Source organism: Lygodium microphyllum, chromosome 5 (assembly GCF_053477565.2).
Source record: "Lygodium microphyllum isolate KBCC chromosome 5, Lygodium_microphyllum_v1.1.10, whole genome shotgun sequence".
Classification (NCBI taxonomy): domain Eukaryota; kingdom Viridiplantae; phylum Streptophyta; class Polypodiopsida; order Schizaeales; family Lygodiaceae; genus Lygodium; species Lygodium microphyllum.
This window is the reverse complement of record NC_141139.1, coordinates 77590935-77605996: the sequence shown is the minus strand read 5'-3', so window position 1 is coordinate 77605996 and position 15062 is coordinate 77590935. Positions and strand designations below refer to the sequence as shown.

The window sequence follows — 15062 nt, the reverse complement described above, 5'->3', positions numbered from 1 at the left end:
TCCCTCAACCCACTCCCACAACAGCCACCAAGACAGCTTTGCCCTTGAGCATTCTGTACATTCTCTCATTCATTTACAGCATTCATTCATTCACTTCAGAGTCCTCTCTCTTCTCTCTTTGTGTTTGCATTTTGCATTTAGGGTTTGAGTTTCGCACGTCACTATCCGAGTCTTTGTATTTCAATCGTGGTCATACTTTTTGTGTTTCCTCACTGCAAACCCTAGCATTACCACTCAAGTTGCTACGACCAAGAATGCTTTCACGGATAAGACTCATTTTAATGGGTCAAATTTTACCACTTGGTTGGACAGACTTCATGCAACACTCAGGGACTTTGAGACATAGTAGTTAGTCTTGAGCCTATGCCGAACCCTTGACTAACTTACCCTAAGCACATCTGTCAATGGAAAGCCTGCAATGCCACAAGCAATGTTGAGTTAATGCAAGGGCTACTTCTTGCGTTCCACTCTCCGTTACAACATTTTCCCCCCACATCTGAGCGACACTCATCTCATTGATCACTATGTGGCGAGAGATCACATTCGACATATCAATCCCAATTTTGAGCTTTAGGAGTTTTTCATTAAGGAAGGGGATGATTCGAATGTCAAGTTGGCTGAATATCGGTGGTTATTTGCTGAGCTTTGCTACTACTAGCTCTCCAAAGTTAGACAACAATCAAGTTACATTCTTTTTAAATAAGCTGCCTAAAAAATACTTCCATTTCATTCAGCACATTATCTTGTTGCCCTAATTGCCAACCTTCTATGAGTTGGAGTGTCAGTTCTTACATTATGCAAGGTTGCACGATCAAGCCCACAAGAAGTCCTCTACATACTCTTATTCAAAGAGGGGTCTGGTTGCCTCTTCGCAAAGGAAAACCGGCGGTGGCAAGAACTCTCAAGATGCAAAGGCAAGCAAAAACAAGGGGACACCCCTTTCTCCGATGGAAACAAAGAAACAAAACCCATTTGGCAACAACTCCCTAAGAAAAATAGATTTTGCACACGCTGCCAGATATCAAACCATCTGCACGAGGAATGTCGTACCTACTAAGACCCAAGGTCTATGAAGGAAACTGCTAGGGTTTGCATTGAGGACACATAGAGTGTACGACCACGACAGAAACACAAAGAGACAAACACAGACACAGAGAGCAAAACTCAAACCCTAAACGCAAAACTCAAAACTCAAACACAAAAACTCAAACACAAACAGAAGAAGGGAGAGAGAAAACACAACTCTGAAGTGAATGAATGATGTAAATGAATGTAAGAGTGTACAATGTGCTCAAGGGCAGAGCAATGTCGGAGTGTGACATCCACCGAAGACGGATCCCAAGTCTGTGACCACTAGTCGGAGTGTAGGAGTGCTGAATAGTGAATGGCAGCAAGCTGGTCACCAAAATGCAATAGTCTGGAGGCTAGAGACTGGTAAACGTAGAAGTGTACCACCGATGCGAGGGCTGGAAACTGTGCACAGTCTGCTGTAAACAGCAAGCTGAAACAGTGTTTGAGAGTGTCAAGGCCTGCAATGCTGAAAACGCAGGCTGGCTGACCCTAGAGATGATGGACAGCAGGCTGAACAGCAGTCTGGGACAGTTTGGAGCAGTCGCCAGCAGCTGAGAGCTGTCGCCTATAACAATGGACAGGTTGAAGATGATGTGGCTGCAATCGATGATGGCTGGAAAGCAGATGGAGGCGGGCTGCAGGCCAGAGGGTGTGTGGGCTGGTTGTGGGCTGGTGTGACCTGCAAACAAGGATAACGGCTGAATGGGTGCAGCCTATCTATTTATAGATGTGGTAGGGCACCCCAAAAATTAGGGTTTCCACTAAACTCTCTCGAAACGCTCCTTGTTTTAGGGTTTTACTCTAAAAGAGAATTTTTAGTGTGTTTTGGGGCTATTTAAGAGGCTAATCAGCAGGTAATGCATATTTTAGCTCAACAGCCCCTCTCAGGCCCAAAACTGAGCTGAAAGGTTTGGCCAGCCATTGTGATATTTATGTACCCCAAGGCGTCCCACCCCAAAGCAGCTAAGGCATCGGACAAAGAGTGCACGTCGACTGCCCAGTGGCCTACCAAGACTACAAAGGCGATGGTTATCTTACCAAGGAAATCCAAAGTAGTCACCCCAGAGAGAACAGGGCATCGGACAAAGGGTGCACGTCGGCTGCCCAGTGGCCTACCAAGCCATACAAAGGCAGATTGAACTACATTGAATTTTTTTATTTTATTTTTTTGAATAAGTGAAGTAAATTTAATGGGATACAACCGATTGAGTAAAAGTGACCCAGAAAACGGGAGTAGGGAGGATACCCAACACATCACAAAACAGTACAAGCTAATCCATCCACTCAGGGTGTCAATGACGAGGAAAAATAGGTGATGAGGTATCCATGTGATCAAGAAGGATGGTGGTGTGGTAACAACAGTCGCCGGTGGAAACAGCTTAGAATCCGCGCAAGTGATGCTCTACACAATGAGATGCAAAGTATGCTACATGCTGAAGAATGATCATGCAACAGGTGCCACTTGGACAATGTCCCTCGTGGGAAAATTATTCACTTGCCCAAGCGCCCTAGTACAAGGATGACGTAATCATGCAATGCAAAGGGTAAGGTACAACAAGGGAAAGAAGCTGATGTCGAAGACAAAGTGTTGAAGCCTGTAGAATACCAAGAAGGATAGGAACCCCCTCTCAACCTGGATGTAGATGCCGAAGAAGAAAGAGGAGCCTGATGTCGGTCTTCATATGGTGCCGAGAACCATAAGGAATGAAAGAAGATGAAGTGGATGAAGCACCCCGCTAGAAGGGTAAGGTAGAAGTCACCGCCATGATAGCATTGAGAGAGATGCTGCACGATCCACCTCGGGAGGGAAAACCACCATGCTAGAAGAAGAGCAAGCACTTCTAGGATGATGAAACCATGAAAGGAACTGTGCATCCCCGCGTCTCTAGCCTAGGGAGGACCAAAGCAATCTACAAGTTACCCCTACACTAAAAGACAAAACCTTGCAAAAGAGATGAGAATCTGCAAACACAGAGGTTAGTGGTGAGATGCTCCAACAGAAAGAAAATCTAACGCAAAATAAATGCAATGAATGTGCATGTGTGTGAGTAAATGCAGCGGAAGACAAAAAAATGGAAAAACTAAGGATAATGAATCCTATGGGCCCGACTCTAAGAGTGCGAAAAATGAATGCTAGATTGACCTAGGGTATCCAAAAGGACCTAGAGGCATACGAGTCGAAGAATATGGCTACCATCGCGTATGTCCAGTAGCAAGGCTCTACCAAGGAAACGCCTGACGAGGTATTGAGGAAGGTGAGATGGATGCATGAAGTGCAACGGGATCAGAACCTACAGACCAATCAGCCAATCCCTCAGGAGTAGTGAAAGAGATGGGCCGCTGAGGCTGTACTTGAGCCACATGTCCAACAGCAGCAACAACGGGTGCTGAAGGAGTAGATAAAGTAGGAGCAGAGGACGTAGCCCCACTAGACTGTGCAGTCGCAGCGGTCTGCTGAGGCTTTTTAGGTGAAAGACCTTGGGCCTTGGAGTGACACTCCTCGTCCACATGGCCTGCTCTCTAGCAACTAGAATGTGTGCAAAACCGGTTTTTCTTAGGGAGTTGCTGCCAGATAGATCTAGATTCTTTGGTTCCATTTGAGGAAGAGGAGTCACCCTTTGATTGGCTTGCCTTCGCATCCAGCGAGTTCTTGCCACTAGTGGTTGTCCCTCCCAAAGAAGAGGCAACCAACCCCCCCTCTACTCTGAATAAGACTTTGATGAGGATTTTTTGTGGACTTTATCATACAACCTTGCGTAACGCAAGAACTGGCACTTCAACTCGTAGAAAATCAGCAATCTAGGTTGGGAGATGATGTGTTGAATGAAATTGAAGTATTTGTCGGGTAACTTATTCAAAAAGAATGTAACCTAATCGTCATCTGACTTTGGAGTGCCAGTAGTGGTAAACTCGGCAAGTAACCGTCTATATTTGGCCAGCTTGACTTTCAAATCATCCCCTTCCTTAATAGAGAACTCTTGAAGCTCAAGGTCAAGAATGATGCGCCGAGTACGATCACGAGCCGCATAGCGGTCGAGAAGGTGACTCCAACACTTTGACGAGAGTGGGAAGTGCTCCAACTAAGAGTGAAACTCAGAAAGCAATCCCTACATCAGCTCAACATTGGCTGTGGCATTGCAAGCTCTCCATTGACGAATGTAATCAGGGTGAGCTAGTCGAGGATTCGACATAGACTCTAGACCAATGACAAGGTCCCAAAGACCCTAAGACTCAAGCACTTGTTACATGAAATTAGACTAAGTAGTGAAATTTAACCCGTTAAAACGCGTCTTATCCGTGAAGGCATTCTTGGCTGTTGCAACAAGAGTGGTAGTGCTCGGAGATGGATAGTGTGAAAAAGTGTAGTGTGGGTAGGATGGGAAAGTGTACACTTGGGAATGGGCCCCAAAGTGCCCACGAGGCATGCGTGTAGTGTGCAAGGTGGATCCATAGGTAGGGATGGGTTGACTAGGCATGGGCATGGTAGCCACATGAGGAACCCAAGGAGGTGGGACGAGAACACGGTGAGAAGATGGGAATCCCTGCGTAGATGTAACCCAAGGAGAGTGTGAAGACGCACCATAAGATGAGGAGTGATCATGGGAGATGTGAAGCTCGAGATAGTAAGGGGAATGCCCATCACAATCGTCCCAGGAGTTATGGGTGTACTCATGTGCTGAAAGGTGAGAGGCATTGTGTTAAAGGGTGGCATTCCCCCTAACAAAGTACCATGGTGCAAAGAGTTAGAGAATGAGGTGGATAAGGAAAAGGTGCTAGAAGCGGAGATGGAAGATCCAACCCCTAGGGTGTGTGATGCAGATGTGGAGTGTAATCCAAGGTTTTGGAAAGATGATGAGAGGTGTGATATAGAAGAGGGTGGGATGGGGGAAGTGAGAAGTGTGTGTGATATGCTCAAATGAAACAGAAGCTGTAGATGTACCTGAATTTCGTCTGCTTCGTGAGCCCCCTCTATTGAAGTTCACATACGCAAAGCCATCCGGATCCTGTACCTCAAAAGAAGAAACAGGCGAGGGTTTTGATTCACGCAACACAAAATAATTGTACAAACCTGACATTGGACCTGGCTGAGATGATGAAGATGGATCGCCAGACGTTCCGAATGCCATATATCCTCCATGATCGAAGAGGTGGCCAACCTTACCAACTAGTCCGGATGTGGTAGCAAAACTAGTAGGAGGGGTGTAAACATCACCATACTTGTTGCGATAGTACTCCTCAAAGTCCTCCTCCATCATGTTACTGAAATCTCGTGAAGGTGGAGTGTCGTCCTTCTCACCAAATCCATAATGCTGTCTCAGGGCCTCCAATGATGGAGAAGCCTAATAAGACATCATAGGAACTGTAGAAGAAGGTGTCTGGGACATTGTGATTCAATGAGTCGTATTGTGTGTCTCGCACAAAGACTAACTCTCCACAATATCCGCAGGTGATACTCTTTACAAGAGCACCAGCTCTCATACCATGTGAAGGAAACTGCTAGGTTTGCACTGAGGACACACAAAGTGTACCACCACGACAGAAACACAAAGAGACAAACACAAACACAGAGGGCAAAACTCAAACCCTAAACGCAAACTCAAACACAAACAGAAGAAGAGAGAGAGAGAACACAACTCTAAAGTGAATGAATGCTGTAAATGAATGTAAGAGTGTACAGTGTGCTCAAGGGCAGAGCAATGTCGGAGTGTGACGTCCACCGAAGACGGAGGGTCTATTTATAGATGTGAAAGGGCACCCCAAAAATTAGGGTTTCCACTAAACTCTCTCAAACCGCTCCTCGTTTTAGGGTTTAACTTTAAAAGAGCATTTTTAGTGTGTTTTGGGACTGTTTAAGAGGCTAATCAACAAGTAATGCATATTTTAGCTCAACAAGGTCTTCCTCCCAAGAAGCCTTGGCAAATCGCTATGACTACCTCCACTCCTGCTAGACAGCCCAATGGAGCTATACCTCCCACTATTGCCCCATTTGCTCCTTCTACTCTAGGGGCCACTAGACATGTCGTGGGGACAACCCCAACAGCCTATATCTTTCAGTACTCCTAAAGGCTTAGCTAATTGATCTACTAGCTCCTTCCCCATTGCACTCTTTGCATCCATCCCACGGTCTCCTTCTGCACCCCATCCTAGGCACCTCATCACGTGTTTCATTGGTAGATACCTACCGATGGACGTACATGACGATGGCCACATCCCTGGTCTTTCCTTTAGTCTTCCATTGCATTCACTTATACACATTCACTCATTTCACATTTTTCATTTAGCTTTAATTTCTATTTTATTTTGCTTTGGAGCATCTCACTGTTGACCCCTATTTTGCAGATTCTATTCTCTTTTGCATTGTTTTGTATTTCAGTGTAGGGTTAACATGCAAGTTTGCATAAATCCTTCTTGGGCTAGAGACATGGAGTCCATGCGGTTCCTTTCATGGTTTCATCATCCTAGGAGATTTACTCTTCTACCAACATGAAGGCATCTCCTCCCAAGGCAAATCATATAGCATCTCTCTTGATGCTATCATAGCAATGACTTCTACCTTGCTCTTCCAATTGGGGCGATTCATCCTCATCTTCATGTTCATGGTTCTCGGCACCACATGAAGGCTGACATCAAGCTTCTCTTCCACCTTCGACATCGACATCCAAGGTTGAGAGGGGATTCCTACCCTTTCATGATATTTTACAAAATTCACCATTTGTCTTCAACATTGGCCTCCCCAACCTTTTGTATCTTCCCCTCTGCATTGCATAATTTCATCATCTTTGGGAAGGACACTTGGGCAAGTGGACAATTTCCCCACAAAGGACATTGTCCAAGTGGTACCTGCTACATGCATATTCTCATCATGTAGCATACTCTTTTGCATCTCATTATGCAAAGCACTCCTAAGTGGATCCTAGGCTATCTCCACTAGCAGTTCTTCAACACATTGCTCATTCATCACCCATTCTCTCGTCATTGACACCCTCGAGTGGTACATATGACTATAAACATGACCTATTTTAGCTTTGGTTAAAGTTTCAAGAATGCAGTCTTTTAAGCCCTATGGTGGTCTTCACCAACATAGACAAAGTAAACATGACCTATTTTAGCTTTGGTTGAAGTTTCAAGAATGCAATCTTGTAAGCCTTGTGGTTGTCTACACTAGCACTAGCATAGACCACACTGGAGCTTAACACGATTTGTCCTTCACACTTTCCAAGCTCTAGTCTAGCACGAACCACGATAGGGCTCAAAAAAACACATCTCTAAAACTTCATCATGAGCTAAAATAGGTCATGTTTACAATCATTTTCGAGATTTTTGGGCCTTTTAAGCTCAATTTGAAGTGAAAATCACCAAATCTTGCACTCTAATATATTTGTTGTATAGATTCAATTTTAAAGTAATTTTGAGATACTTCTAACTTAAAGTTATTTTTCCCTATATAATCGCATAAAAAGGGGTGTGTGTGTGTGGGGGGGGGGGGGGGGGTTGTTGTGAGAGAGAAAGATACTTCTAACTTCAAGTTATTTTTCCCTGGGGGGGTTGTTGTAAGAGAGAGAGATACTTCTAACTTCAAGTTATTTTTCCCTATACACGCACACATAAACATCCGTGTGTTGCGCACACGCACACACACAAAATGTATATAATTACACGCAATTTTTTAGCTTGTCTAAATATGCATTAGGTCTCACCATAAAAACACATCCCACCATGCACATATAGTGTTTAATAGCCAAATATATCACCATAAGCTTGAAAGGTGTAATATTCCCTTCATACTTTTCAAGCTAAGATTGAAAACTATGAAGACAAAATCACACTTTTCAAGTTTGCAAGGCTTAGTGTGGGGGGCTTGTGCTCATGAGGTTGTGGGGCAAGTACCCAAAGATAAAAGTTTAGAGGGCTCAAAGATACTATCTAGGGTCTCCCAAAAATTCACTTTTGGAAGAGACAATTCTCATTTCTATAATATCAAGGGATGAGACCCAAACATTTGTGGGACTCGTCCTTTATGCTCAAGAAGAAAAGCAAGTGGAGGCCTAACTTTATGATGAAGGGGGTGTTTCCTACATGCATATGTATGTATGTTTTTCACAAATACACATAATCCATCATCATATACAACCATTTATATTTTCTAAACACACCTTTACAAATCATGGTTCAATGAGCCCTAAAAGCTCACCTAACTAGGCAAATAGGTAAAAAGCTCATCTAAAAAATACACCCAAATACAATGGTTGTAAAACTAGCCTTCCTTCTCCGAAAGGGTGGTGATGACCTAATTATACACTAATTATAGCGAGCACAAAATTCACATAAACTGAAAACATAAATGTTTATTAATCAATTCTATTAATATTGAATAGCATACACTGAGATTTGGCTCTAATCTCCTTCAATCTCCAATACCTTTGCTGTCAAAAATGACCAACAAGCCGTCAATCTGATTTGCCCCTTCATCTAACAAAGGATTGGCCTCCACAATCGACCCTTGGCTGGTCAAAATGAGCCCCAAATCCAATCAAGATGTGGGACCCGAGGTGGCTACTAAACCTTATCTGCTACAAATTAGAATTTACATCAGCTAATGCTCCTACTGTCCACCATTGATGGCTGAATTCCGAAGAAATTGGTTGAGATCTGCTATGAATGGCTGAGATCTTGCTGGGGATTATTAGTGAATGCTGAGGAGAGAGAAAATTCAGAATTTCTTCGCAAAGTGGCTGAATTATCAGCAAGCTGCCTCCTAATTAGCAAACATACAATCACCTACAGCCCAAAGGCTTCAAAATGCTATTGCTTGCTTATTTCTAGCCTCTACAAGATGTTGCCTGCTGCTCAAGGCCTCCTAGATGTTATCACTTGGCTCTATGCAACTCCCTTTTGGGTGGAATGGCTGTCAATCAACTAGCGCTTGCTGGAACAGCCTCCTCTCTCTTTCTCTCTCAACCTCCAAAATTGCTAGAGTGAACCTCCAATAGCCTTCCTTTTGCTTGCATGGGAAAGTTTTGCCAAGTGGCAACTTCCTTAATGGGGTTTTTAGCCATTTAATTCTGAAAACTAATTTCAGCCCTTGTCCTTGCACAAAAAATTAAACATGCCCATCCACAATTAAACTGGCTAGGCCATTTTGACTTCCAAGTGGTCTTGAGCATTAATACCCTTCAAATAGCATTTGTTAATTAATGCATGCCTATGTCCTAATGTTACCACTGAAATTTAATGGCTAACTACATACCCTAGGCCCAAAGTGTCACCAAACACCTAGTATCTGACTAACATAACTTATTATAACTTTTCCCTTTGACACCTACTGACATCTCGGGGTCTTTGACCTATGATTGTGACTTAAGTGACTTATAAATCACATGCTACTTAAGTGACTTATACATCACGTGCACCTCATATATTTAATGTCTAAGCCAAATGCTAACCAAAGCATCAAAACTTCACGTGGCCGTGACAAACCTCCCCCTTGAAATTTTTGCAATACTCCCCAATCGCACTATATTGTGCCAAAAGCAATACACTACAATGGAATTTTCCATAACGTATCATAGTAATATAACATCCATCATTATTATATAGCCATGCTACTACCAAACATTTGGTGAAAATTCTTGCTGAAAATTTTCAACCAACATAATCAAAACATAACAACACAAAAAGAAACCAAAACTATTGCCATAACCTCATGGGATGCATCCATTACTTAACATATCACAAATGTTCCGGCCAAACAACCATATTAAAGCATAAACCATGTCTGAACTATCAATGGCATGAAACAACACACTACTATTCACAAAACCAGCTCAGTACCACTCATAACTAATGATCATCCACCACTAAAAACTAGTAACTAATAATCAATCTCTAAAGACCATTATCAGATGCAAATGTACGGTTTCAAAGCTACAATGAAAACCATACATATCTACATATCGAACTACAATGACTAGTACACTGAATAGTGATCCCATGGCAAACATACTGTCAGCAACAGTACCTTGGATGATGCTGAACACATTCGAGATCCACTATACACAAGACCTGCCCATCACTAGACGAGTAGAAGTGCTACCTTCCCCTTAAGCATCAAGCAATGCTCTAGACCCTTCCTCTGCTAAAACCTAACTAAGCCTAATCTAAAGTCAACTCAAGTTGGAAAGCATCAAAGTAAAGCTACAACAATTCATGATGGTCTACCAAGTCACCCTTTTCCATCCATTTAGCATCCATTGGTGAATAATTTTGAAACTTGACCAAATATCTCCTTGAAACTTTACCTCTCATCTACCTCCTCAACCTCGAGCTGAATTTCAATAGATGTATCCCCTAGCACATCACATGAAAAGGCCTCAACAAGCTCATATAAAAGGCATTATCCTCTAATGTCAATATATATAAAACATCACTAATCTTTTCCAACACCTAAAAGGATCCATAGTAACACATACTCAGCTTCAAATATAATTTCTCTCTTCCCTTCATCTTTTTAGGCCTTGTCTTTTCAAAACGCAACAATACATGACTACTCTCAGCACACTACAAAGCACATCAATAGCAATTAGCTGGCCTCTTTTACTTCTCCTGTATCAATGACGTGCCCACTTAACCTTTTAATAGGCTACATCCATATTCTCAACACAATAAGCAACCTCAAAGATCTTATCCTTAGTGTCCAAAATAGGAGGCACTTTCTTGCCACCCTTCCACCAACCTCCAACCACCTCTCCTTTACCTACAAATAAATTTATGCTAAGTAACAACCTTCTTAGTGGATTTTTCAGCCATTTAATTAAACTTTTGCTTAGCTTGCACATCACATGTGAACATCACATGTGCACATTTAGTTAATGTCGAAGCCAAATGCTGAGAAAAGGATCAAAATTTCACGTCTCCATAGATAGGTTGTGTGAACAATTGATCTGGGAATGCCAAACCATCTAAGGGGCTGTATAAAAAAAGGTCCAGAGTTCTAGGCTTGCAAGAAGGCATTTCTCCTCCTTGTTGAACTAAAAATGCATTAGCTTTACTAAAACAGCCCCAAAACATGCTTAATTACTGAAGAAACCTTGTTTATTTAGAAGAAATGTGTTCCTAGAGAGTATCTATGTCCCATAAGCACAAACCCACTTGGGAGGGCCCAAACTTTCTATAAATAAATATGTTGCCCTCCATTCGTCCTCAATCTCGTTTTTGCAAGTTTCAAGTGTTTTCAGCTTGCTGCTCACACCCCTTTCGCAGAGGACATCGCAGTCTCAATTGCCCTTGCTATCATCCCCTTTCGCAGAGGACATCACAGTCTCAGTTGTCCCTTGCTATCATCTACAATCTGACGCCTGTTTCCAACCTTCCACCCGTAGTTTGCAGCTGCTTACAGTAGAGTGACTGTTACTGATCACTCTCCATTTAGAAATTAATCTCGTTTTTGCAGATTTCAGGTATTTTAGCTTGCTGCCCACACCCCAGACGAAGAGGACATCGCAGTCCAAGCTAGCTATTGCTGTCTATAACAATCTAACGCCTATTCCCAACCTACCATACACTGTTCGGAGCTGATTTCAGCATACTGATTGTTGTTGCTGGTTTTTCCCATGTTTTTAGTCTTTCTCTCTCATGCAACCTGCGTTTTTAGTATTTCTCTCTCTTGCATCAAATCCAACGCCTTGACTGCATTTATTGATGTTCGACATCCGGAGGCTGCCTTGCTGCGATTTGAGATCTGTTCAGAGTACGACACGCTCTCTAGCTCGTTACCCCTACCCTGATCCTTAAGATACAAGAGATCGAGGTTCAATATTCATTCACTGCATAGTGTGTTTGCTGCATGAGCATTGTATATTCAACAATCATATCACTTCATTTCTTTTCTGAATTCATTGTCTCCGAGTTACCCTAACCCTAAGTGTGTTCTTTTATCAGCCTGTGCTTTGTCGTATGGTTTCTGTTTGTGTTTCTATGTTAGGGTATTTCTTTACACTCCTCACCATTCTCTCAAAGCCACCTTGCATCCTCTCCCATCTCCTACACAGAGCATGGATGATCTCCATCCAAATCCTCGAAAAGAGTCTCTGCAAGGGAGACATCCAAGAAGTCTATAGTATGGTAACAAATCACAATCCAAATAAATGTACCAAACAATAATACTAGCAATCAACTTCCATCTATGACAATGTCCCTAGGTCCATTATGCATGCAACTAATCTCGAATGGAGATTCTGCTCAAATGTTGCCAAAATATGAGAAAAGCATAGCTCCCTTGAAAATCCTCATATCCACATGCAAGGCCTCATCTATGACCCAAGCTACAATTCCCCCAAGTCACCACTTTGTTAGTCTTGTTTCTTAGACCCTTGGTGGATACACGTGACTATTACAAGGTGGCAAGATCGTGACCATCATAGCAGCAAGCTAGGGACGTGACATCCTCTGATTAACACAACACAACATGGAATGTACACATTTGGCATTGTGCTAATTGATGAACGTGCACCATTCGGCATCATCCTACCTACGAGCGAGTGTCATCCCACACACAAGCCACATCTAGTCCCTGAGCCCAACTTGCCATGCCTAGGAGCAATTTAACTCACAATCCAAATGGCCTGTAGCCACTTTTGAGAGACAACTTTCAGTCTCAGCAGTATCCCAAAAGCAAACATTTCTGAGAGGCTGTGTCACCCACTGTAGCCAGAACTTGAAGCTTCAAACACCAGAAACCAATTGAAGCTTGTGCATCTTGAACCAACTACACAACAATTTCATTGCCTTCTGCTACACATAGGATGTGTTTTTGTGTCAGTAACCACGCATGTGTTTCTAAGGAGCATACAGTATTTTCCCCTTTTCCCCAATGTTGTCCCTTTTTCCAATTTTGCACATTTAGCTTGCGATCATCTGAAGCTCCTTGTTTTCACAGCTTATTTAGACGTTCCCTTAGGATCTCTGAGCAAAGCATTTACATTCTGTTAAGCATTGACAAATTCCTATTCCTAACTCGTTATTCTCAAGAAAATTCGACAATTCAGATCTTGAGAAAGAAAGCATTAAGAGCTTGTTTTTCTCATATATTTACCCGAAAGAGGTGGGGTGGGGTGGTTGCAGCTACTGCGAATGCCACTCCAGGCACCTTGTGGCAAGCTGAGGAAGGAAGGAGAGCTGAGCGCCTGCAAGGAATAGGCAATGCACACTCCTAGCAGCACTCCCGCCACAACTCCTTTCCACTGACTCGACAAGAGCAAGAAATCCATCACCCCAGTCGCCGTCGTTAACATTCTTGCAGCTGCGCTATCGCTGCGCGATCATCCTCGATAGGAGTCGACATCTCTCCGTCTGAGATGGATCTCGACCCTTCCGGCTCACGAGCCAGAAGCTGTCTCTGCAGTGGAGGAGAGTGATAAAATCCCCGGTCGAGTATGAAATAAGTACCCGAGTGCTTTACCTCGCCTCACCTGCAGCATTCCCCACAAACCAAAGGTTTTAATTTAAACTCAAAAGTCTTAAACCTACAATTTTTTACATTTGAATAGAATGTTTAAAACCTTGAACCTTGCACAATTTTTCGTTATAAAAATAGCAATTGCATAAGATTTCACCCAAAATTTCTAAAGGTTTGTTTTTTCTCCTTTAGTTAAAGGTTCCTTTATCTTTTATCAAAAAAGTTTTCATGAGAGCATTCCTTGCCTAATGCCAAGTTCATTGTTCGTGGTAAAAATGAAAACGGCTTATACAAAAACCCTCCCAAAAAACTTTGAAGGTAATTTTGAATTGAATCACATGTATTTTGCCATTTTTTGAATGAAAGTTTTCATAAGTTCTCAAGGTTTTGAGTCTTCTTGTACAGATTTTAAAGGTTTCTTTAAATTGTAATTTATTTTCCGATGAATGTTGATTTTTTGTAAACACTCATGAAGCAAAACTTTTTGGGAAATTTTTGCAATTTGTTCAACTATAAACTCTTGCGAACTTCTTGGAAATTACTACAATTTTTTAATCTATGAGCAGTGACCAACTTTTATAGGTAACTTATTTTGAGACATCATAGCCTAAAGGACTAATTAGTTGACACTCCCTTTAGCATCATATGATGTAGCACATAATAACAAATTTATAAATACTTAATATGCAATAAGATAGCATATTATACCAACAAGATAACATTTGTGAATCAACTTAAAATATGTTCAAATTTGTTGAACTTCTAACTACTCACTCAGTTGCGTTTATCAAGTGAATGAATCAATCCTAGAGTGGATACCCATTTAGTCAAGCAGACCCAATGTATTCATAACTTATAGGCACCATAAATCTCTACCAAAAGCCCCTTAAAATATAAATGGTGGGTTTTATACAAGGCAAAAGGGCATTCTTAAGCTGCATCTTCCTGAAGTGTTCCATTCTATCGAAATTTTCATAAGGGACTTCTTTTTTTTCCTATCAATAATTTGAGAGGTTCTTGGCATCTTGTTGGGCAAAGCTTGTTGTATTCAATAGAGGCTCCCCCATTGCATATGACAACACTCCTTGCCAAGATACCAAGAGATGGGATAGTCATGAGAAGAAAAATTTTGAATATCCCACCATGAAACTTGTACTGTATATTTCCATTAAACTTGTAATTTATGAAGCATGTTGAATCAACTCCCTATCCATAAGTATCCATGGATGATAAGCAATAGACATGTCACAAACAGTGCCCATCTAAAAGCAATGATATGCACTCGAACATCAAATAAATGTAACCCCACCATATAATCACCCTTAAGAATTGAAGTCCCAAACCCCATGCTTAACCATGCTTACTACATGTTTCTTGAAAAAAAAAGATTGTGAATAAGCTACATGAGTTTCATTAATGCTTTCTTAGACCATGGCAACAAAGGGCCAAAGACAAGGATATAATGCTACCCACTATCACCTATTCAACATTTAGGAGGACATGCACTAACCCTTATAATTTCCAATTTACACCTTTG

The 15062-nt window shown here is 42.0% G+C and overlaps 1 protein-coding gene across 4 annotated transcripts in view; it reads right to left on the bottom strand.

The window, feature by feature from the left end:
* LOC148036019 (uncharacterized) overlaps positions 1-13546 on the bottom strand; it is an 82321-nt gene extending 68775 nt beyond the window's left edge. For 2 of the 4 annotated variants that reach the window (XM_087678033.1, XM_087678032.1), the window contains exon 1: positions 13163-13546. In XM_087678033.1, coding sequence (XP_087534159.1) covers positions 13163-13361 — 199 coding nt within the window. In that variant the 5' untranslated portion in view covers positions 13362-13546. The remainder of the gene's footprint in view (positions 1-13162) is intronic. The other 2 variants (XM_087678030.1, XM_087678031.1) reach the window with 1 other exon arrangement.
* Between the last annotated feature and the right edge of the window lie 1516 nt (positions 13547-15062).